The following is a 9053-nucleotide window of genomic DNA, read 5'->3' as shown; positions in this document are numbered from 1 at the left end:
ATTATTAACATAATTGACCAAAAATATTAGTTTGACCTATTTAGGCCCTTATTTTGGTAAAGTTGGCAATTTTTAGCCCTTTTTATGAAAAATGACATATTAGGTCCTTGAACTATTTTTCATGACATTTTTGGCCTAAACACTTAATTAAATAATGTTTTAAGCACAAAATTTTATTTTGGACAGCTTCAGCCCCTTAGTTAAAAGATTTGCATTTAAATCCACACTTTTCGCAATTTTTACAATTTTTACCCAAAATCCAAAATCTTTGAATTTTTAGTCCCTTTTGATAAATAAGGCCATTTTAACCCCTTAAATAGGTTTATTTACGTTTATAGCCCCTGTTTTGAGAAAATTTTCCAATTCAGCCCCCTTAAATTTGATTTTTCGCATTTTTGGGCCTAAATAGCCGAAAAGCCCAAATTTTAGCCCATTAGGCTAAAATTTACATTTTTAGTCCTTTAATAAGCCTAATATTTATAAAAACTCTTATTTTAGCTGTTTTGACCTTTTCATCCTTGTAGAAACCGTGAATGACATCTTTTTCCCCATCTTTTTTTATTTATCAAAAATAGTCTAATAACAAATTTTATGTTGTAGTATGTTTATTATAAACTTTGTATGGTAGTTTATCGTGACATGTTAAGTGAAATATATCCTAGATCACATATTTTTCCTTCTTGAACTATAGATCTCGAAATATCTTTCATTTTTAGCACATATTTACCACATAAACACAAGAAATCACACATAACATACAAATACACATAGATCTTCACATTTTACTTGTATTCTCCCCCATAAATCATATGAAAACCGAAAATAGAGGGGTATGAACTCACCTTGGGTTTGTGGGTTCGGTTTTGAAGAGAGAGATGGAAAGATGAAGTGATTTTTGCCCCTAGCAACTTCCTTGAGTAGATCTCGAACCCAAGAAGATTTCTAAGAGTATAAACACCAAAAACTTTGTTTAAAGGAATGATCTAACAAGAGAGTGAAGTTATGAAGCTTGGATGTGTAAAGACTTACCAAAGATTGACAACACTTGATGAACACTCTTGAATCCAAGCCAAATTTTCGAGAATTCCTTGAAGGAAGGAAGGAGATGGCCTTAGAGAGAAATGGAGAGAATTTTTTTTGTGTATTGTGTGTGTGTGGTGTGTCTTCGGCCGAAACAAGAAGAAAGGAGGGAGAAGAGAGAGGGTGAGGTGATAGGTGCATGGATGTATGTGATATTTGCATGGTTACATGGGGGATAATGTGGAGGTGACACTCCTGTCAACTCTCCCCTTAATCTCTTCTTTTATTGTTTTTTTTTATTTTTATGCTTGGGCCGAAATGGGCTAAGGAAGGAGAAAGGAATCAGTTTGGCCCATTCTTGCCTTGGCTCGAGTTCATGAGGCCCATAAGGAAAACTTACGGCTCATTGGGCCCTTAGGGTAGCTCACGGCCCAATTTTTGTATAAAAGAATTGATTTATGGCCCATTAGGCTCATTGGATTTGTTATGGCCCAATAAGGCCCATTAAAGATAAACTAGTCCATTTTAGACTTATAAGGCCCAAAAAGGTTTAAGTCTCATGAGAGTGGGTCCAATGAGAGCTCATTTAAGAGTTCTAAGCTTAAAATAGGCAAGTTGGAAGTTTATTGGCCCATTAGGCCCAATAAAGAAATCCTAGTCCATATTGGACTTAAACCGAGATTTCTAGGGTTTCCAACCTTTTGTTGACTATATGAGTGTTTGTATAGAGTGTTTAATGGAATTTTGTTGTCATTGAATAAGCATCATACATGCTTTCAAGTTTTAGTTACAATGTTATCCTTGTTAATTGTTTACAAAGCATCAGAATTCCTAGTTGTGACAATGTGTCACCGCCGGCCACCACAAGGGTGGTTGTGTGAGTGTGTTTATCTATTTGTGTGTGTGTTTATTTTGGGATTTGTTGTTGTATATTGTAATCGATGATGAAATAATGAAAAGAAACTCATAACCACCACCGTGAGGTGGTGGCTGCCGCCTCCTGCCGCCACCAACCGCCGTGTTGGGTGGCGGTGTGCCTTGTTTGTGTTTTGACTCATTTGGGATTCTTGGAAAAAATGGCGGTAGAACCATAACCACCACCGTGAGGTGGTGGCCGCCGCCGTGAGCCGCCATTGACCACCACTACCCGAGGTGGTAGTGGGAGGTGCCCAACTTATGAAACCCTAGTGGGCCTAGTAAAACCCTAGTGGGCCTAATAAAACCCTAATTGATCTAAAGACTTAGTTTTGGGCGTATTGGACTATGATTGGCTTGGACTTATCGGGACCCGCATTTTGGGCCATTGGAATTGGATTATGTATTAAGCCCGACCACACCATATGATTTGTCTAGTAGAGGGATGGACTTAATGGATTAAGTCCTTAATGGGTTAAGTGAGAAAGACTTAACCCTAATCGTCATTTTATGTGAACCCTAATTTCACTTGGGCCTTAAGTTGGGCCTTTCTATTGGGTTTTGGTGATTGGGCTATTGATGGGTCATCCAAGAACAATCATATGGACTAAGAATTTATGGATGGGATTTAGGGTAAGGCCCATGTGAGGTTCGGGCCCAATTTGGAAAATTAGGCCACAGATAGGCCATAATTGGGCCTTTATGAGAAATGCCAAATGTTTGGACTGGACTAAATAGTTGGGCCTTAGAATAAGACCATGTAAAGGTTTGGGCCCAATTTGGAAAATTAGGCCATATGTTGGGCTTTGACTCATAGTTGACTTTTGGGCCTTTGGATTGGGCCTTGGGCTTGAATCAAGCTAAGATAGGGGTAAAACAGTATTTTACCCCAAGCATGGACTTATAGATATGTGTTGGGATCCAATTATTAATTGGGTGTTATTTTGATGTTGACAGTTCGGGAATCTGCCATCCAGCAGCCAGGGTTTCGTCTGCGGGACTTCAGCAGTGTGAGGTGAGTTACCTTCCAGTAGAAGTGGTTTGATGTGCTAGCATGATTTGTTGTTATGTGATAGTGGTAGTAGGAGGGGAGTAGTCCCCGTGTTACAGTCGTTAGGATCGAAGGATAGGTCGGGCACCCCAGATATGTCTGACACTATGTTTTTGTTATGTTGTTATGTGGTAGTGGTAGGGGTGAAATAGTCCCCGTAGCCGGTTGAGGTAAACCGGAGGGTAGGTCAGGCACCCTAGAATTGCCTGGCAGGGTAGGTCAAGCACCTCGGAATTGCTTGACATGGGTAGGTCAGGCACCCCAGAATTGCCTGGCAGGGTAGGTTAAGCACCCCAGAATTGTTTGACATGGGTAGGTCGGACACCCCATAATTGCCCGGCAGTATGTTTGTTATGATATGAGGTATGATGGGGGAACTCACTAAGCTTCGTGCTTACGGTTTACAGTTTTGGTTTCAGGTACTCGTTTTCAAAGGAAATGAGTCGACTTGATCGCAGCGCATCACACTATGTTTTCCGCACATGAGATCATTGGGATTACACTCTGATAATGTTTTATGTTAATATGTTTTGATTATTTACACTTTGGTTTTGACATGGGGTGTTATTATGGAGGTTACTATACTAATTGGTTTTGTAATAACTTATTTAAAAATGAAATTTTTGGTCTTGAATTTTGGGATGTTACACATGAATTGCTAGAAAGACAATATGGCCCTTAAACTAAAGAGAACTTGTCAATTTGGAAGGAATATTTCCACATATACATAAAAAAAAGTAAAAAAAAATGTTGTAAGCGGAACTAAATGGAGAAATAGCAACATATTTACATTTATTTGTGTAGTATAGCACCTACTACTTTCATTTATTTCTATTACACCGTATTACAACCATTTAACATACGTGGAAGCACACTTCAAATTATTTTCCAATGACAATAACACATTTTACAACAATATGTGCTAAGTTCATAAAGAACTTAACCCATGTTTTCGGTAAAGACATCTGACCATTAATTTTTAGACCAAATGCCTCATATATTCATACACAAACATTTAAATACCATATGTTTACGATTTCGTGCCTTTGAATTAGTTTCGTAAACTTTAAATTAAGGATGAGCATATGGACCGGGGAACCGGCCGGAACCGGTACCAAAACCGGAACCTGATGGCACCGGTCGGTCCGGGACCGGGACAATATTCTTGTGGATTTTTGGAACCGAGAACCGGTAGGACCGGAAAAAACCGGAACCATATGTTGCTATTTCTCGATGACCGGTTCCAACATTTGAAGAGACGGCAAGAACCAGTGGGAACCGGAACCGGTAAAACCGACGGTCTGGTTCGGTTCCTATTTTCCACTAAGTTTGGTTCCCGAGCCGGCCGGTTCCAGCCGGGTCGGTTCCTTTGCTCATCCCTACTTCAAATCATTGCAATAATGACCACCATAAGCGGAAAGTGGTTTAACATATCCACAAATGGGTGAAACAAATTATAGTGTGTTACAAACATCAAAGCAATAGGGATCGTAAGATATATGTACAGTCCAAGTTTATCTCTCCATAAGATTCCTTATGGAAAGAAGAGGATTTCAACATATATAAACACTTATTAGACTAGAGATTTCAAGTATTACCTTATAACTCATAAATCCCTTTAGGGATGTCAAAAAAAACTGATGGGACCCCAATCTCGTATGGGGTTATTTGTTTAAACAAACCGAGGGCGGGGGTGGGCAGTCGTGTCTCGAAACCCCCATGGCCCTCTTAAGATATTATATATATATTTATACATATTATTTATACAAATATAATAAATAATAATATGATTTTGAGCTGTCAAAATTCAGTAAAAAAATCATGTTTTTAAGTTTCTAATATAATGTTTTTGAGATGTCATAACATTTTTTTTAAATGTAAACTTTTGTTATAAATAACTAATTTTTATCCAAAAAATAATTTCTTTTAACCCAAAATAGAAACTTTTAGCGCAAAAAAATGAAACCCAAAATCAATCGGGGGCGGGGATAGGGATGCAACCCTTGTCCCGTTTGCCCCCCTTGACATCCATTGATCCTTTTCTCATAAATTGAATTCTAAAGGAGGAGGGAGTCATTCCTTCCCAACCCACTGAACCCACCTTTACATCAATTTTTTTCTCTCCATTCAACCCACTCAATTAAAAATATATATAAAACAACTAAGGTACAAGTTTTAAAATATATGGTAGAAGAGAAAATGAGAGAGATAAAGTTGAGAGAGGATAAAGTAGGTTAGCGAAACCAATTAAACAGCTCGCTGAAGAGAGAGTGGTACCGGCGGTAACTCTATTGCTAATTAAGATTTTACCGTGATTGTTTTGTATTTTTTTTAATTGAATGGGTTGAAAAAGATAGGGTTTCTGTATGTTGTGGCTTGGGAAAGATGAAGAAAAATAAAAGAAAAAAACTGATGTGGCAGTGGGTTCGGTGGGTTGGGAGAGAACTACTCCTCCTCCTCCTCCTCCTCCTCCTCCTCCTCCTCCTCCTCCTCCCTAATGGATGTACTTTTCAATTCCATTAAAATCATTAAGTTAGTAAACCTTTCATAATTAATTATATTAAATAATTAATCAACTTTATTAAAGGAACTCATTTATTTATTCTAATAAATAAACTTTTTTATTTACTTTGCTTTAATTAATTAATAAATAATAGATAAACCTTTTACTTATTTATTTACTTGTTTTTATTGGTAAATAATAAAATTTTCATATACAAAACACCTTCTTATACCCAAATACTAATTCTTTCAAATGACACCACGTGTGAGTTCTTTTTAGGCATTTTGTTAAGTATAACATCATATGTTCAATTTTAATCTGAAATCATCATAACCAAAAGGAACAACTTACACCTTTAACATTTTATTGACATCAAATTTCCATGCTATTCCCGTAATCATTCAATGGCAAATACACATTAAAAAAGAAAAAAGCAACTACAAACGATATGAATGAAGAAGAATTTAAAAACATTACTTATGAACAGCAAGATGCAGCACGAGCTCCTTCAGCTGGTCTATCAACAAGAACCATTCCTGCTGGATTTTGAGTAGGCTGAGCTCTAGGCAATCTCTTGGCTGTTTCAAACACAATAATTATTATATCATAAATAAAACCCAAATATATATTTTTTAATTTAAATTAAAAAGCACAAGTTTTTAAAGCTTACCAATTTCATGAAATACATCGTTAACATTAGCAGCAGTTTTAGCAGATGTCTCCATGAAAAAAAGTCCATTCTCCTCAGCATATACACGTGCCTCCTGCATATCATAAATAGAGTCAATATGTTTATAAATAAAGAAATAAACTTTTCTTTCTCCTAATATTAATAATCCTTGGAGTAAATTTAGCAAGAAAAAAATAAGGAAAAAGGGTACATACTTCTGCTGTTACTTTCCTCTTGTCTTCAAGATCAGCTTTATTTCCAGCAAGTGCCATTACCATGTTTGGATTACCTACACCACCAACACAATGAAATATGACTTCATTCAAGATTTTGAACAATGAAGAAAAAGAAGATAAAAAAATATGGAATTAAGGTTGAAAGATTTATGGAGGAAGTGAAACCCAAAGTGGTTGATGATATCTGCTCACCTTGTTTTTGAAGTTCTTGAACCCACTTTTTAGCCCGTGTAAATGAATCCTAAAAATAGTCAGGAAAACAGAAAGTGAATTTAGTTTCCGAAAACATAAGAGAAATTAGAAGAAATTACAAATAAAGAACAAACCAGTTTGTGAGAGTGTGATACTACTAAGAAACTTGCATTAAGATGTTGGTATTACAGATAAACATTTAACTTTATTAACTTACAACAATCAGTACAGAAATTGATAGAGGCAATAGAAGGCCAAAACCCATGCATTCATAAGTTAGTGGGAATCAAAATATATCTACAATTGTTAGTGAAAGTCAGTGATCCGAACTGAAATACTAGTAAGATATGCTAAGAATTACCTAAATACTAAAGTTAGTAATTGCATTCCTATTATCCCTTGATTCATTGCAAAATCAAACATGATTCCATATTAAGTACTACTGTAAAAAGAAACATGGACTCTCATTATATTTGAACTCAGTTAAGTGTTCTTAGTAACAATCTATATCCTATCAAGTTTCAACTACTACAAATCACCAAAATTCAAACTTCAACAAGCCATATGAACGATCCACTGATCAGTTATGAAGATTCCACAGTTCAATTTCATAAAAAGGAAACCAGATATGAACAAGATTCTAGTAGGCTTAAATTACCGCGCTAGTGATATCGTAGACAATGATTGCCGCTGCAGCGCCCCTGTAGTACATAGGAGCCAAACTATGATACCTTTCTTGACCCGCCGTATCCCAGATCTCGAATTTCACCGTTGCATCATTCACTGCTAGGGTTTGCGAAAAAAACGCCGCTCCGATCGTCGATTCCTATCACCAAAACAACCAAACAGATGAAATCAACAACCGAAACCACCACCAAGTTCAAACCCTAGAAAGTCAACGAAAAAAAGAGGAGAAAAGTCAGATAATCAAAAATCAAACCTGGAATTCTAGAAATTGGCCTTTGACGAATCGCAACACGAGACTTGATTTACCAGCTCCCATGTCCCCAAGCAAAACCTACAAATCATCGCGCAACTTGAAGCTTCAAACAAACATAAGCAATAGAACAAATCAGGAATAGAACGAGTGATGATGATGGAGTTCAGTTACCAATTTTGCGTTGAGATTATTGTGTCCGATCGTCGCCATATTGATACGATCGAGGGAGAAAAGAGGTTTTTCTTTTTGCAGCAAAGAGAAGCGATGTGTATTGTTGTTGGTTTGCTGATTGCTGAAACACGGAATTGGGTCGATATTAAAAATGTGGAGTAAATGCAACAAAATTACGAATAAAACAAGTCTTTAAATACACACGCTTTAGTCTAGAACATTACCCATGTCATGTGATATTATAGATTTCTACTTTTTAAAGATCATCATTATTTTTTAATAAATTAACCTAGAGTCCTAGCTAATAATAAAAGCCTTGATAAGGTTTTTAACGTGTCTCAATTTATTATTACTTTATATGCAATGTAATTTCAGGACTTTATTTACGTATTTTTTTTATAAATAATCTACTTTTATTATTATGTAGTTATAGTTGTATTTTATATGACATTTGAATCAAATTTTGTAGTATTATTAACAAAATAGATGACCATCGTTTGAAATTCAAATTTACTAGGATAACTCGTAATCCTTATCAACAATTAGATGCATTAACTTGAAGCACATAATTGTTTTCATCAAGATAAGTCTACATAAAATTCAAATACTATATATATGCGAATATTACATAAAATTCAAATACTATATTTATTAAAACATGTATTGATTACAAAATTAAAAATATAAAATACAATAGCAAAGGTATATTATTTTATTATCTCTAGACAACAATTCAGATACATTCCTCCCGACAATCAAATTCTAGCAACGATCATCACCGGTTTCTTAGATTCAGAAAACGTAATCATTTCTTTGTATAACTGAATCAGTTTCTATGATGTTGATGCCACCATAGTGTACTATGAATTTATAACACAAGCTCACATTATCTTGATTTTTTAGATGTTTAAAAAAAAATGAACATTTTAGCTAATAATTATTTCTTCATGTTCGATGATCAGACAACATTATTTGACCATATACTTCAGTTGATCATGGTAAATGGATTGGAGTTATCAAGAATGAGGTACTATCGAATTCCTCTTTGATTTCATACAATAAAATTAGTTTTGCATATTTTGGTTTTCGTATTTTTTTTAACTGTTTATATCATAGCTCATGTAGTCATGTATATATTTTCAACCCTTTTAAGTTGGTATTTGTGTATTTGATTTATTCTTTGTATTAAATTTGCATGGGAGGTGGACATTGATGGGTCTTTAGTTGCTACAAAATATGTTGGAGTTGAAGACATTGTCACTTTTCATGTTTAATAATGGGTGTCTATGTTGCAAAGTCATGGGTGATCCTGTTAGAATGATAGGAGAGTTGTTAAATAAAAAGAAATGGAAATT

General features: G+C 35.4%; 1 protein-coding gene across 1 annotated transcript; it reads right to left on the bottom strand.

The window, feature by feature from the left end:
* Nucleotides 1-5819: 5819 nt before the first annotated feature.
* Nucleotides 5820-7870, bottom strand: LOC145160036 (ras-related protein RHN1). Its single transcript, XM_079079097.1, has 7 exons — nt 7699-7870; nt 7528-7605; nt 7246-7413; nt 6588-6636; nt 6375-6448; nt 6160-6253; nt 5820-6067 (listed from the first exon to the last, which is right to left on the bottom strand). Exons 1-7 carry the CDS (start codon nt 7735-7737, stop codon nt 5967-5969), a joined length of 603 nt encoding a protein of 200 aa, XP_078935223.1. The 5' UTR covers nt 7738-7870; the 3' UTR covers nt 5820-5966.
* Between the last annotated feature and the right edge of the window lie 1183 nt (nt 7871-9053).

This window comes from Lactuca virosa, chromosome 2 (assembly GCF_052849685.1).
Source record: "Lactuca virosa cultivar CGN04683 chromosome 2, Lactuca_virosa_CGN04683_v6, whole genome shotgun sequence".
NCBI lineage: Eukaryota > Viridiplantae > Streptophyta > Magnoliopsida > Asterales > Asteraceae > Lactuca > Lactuca virosa.
The sequence above is the reverse complement of the archived record's forward strand: the minus strand, read 5'-3'. Positions and strand labels throughout refer to the sequence as shown.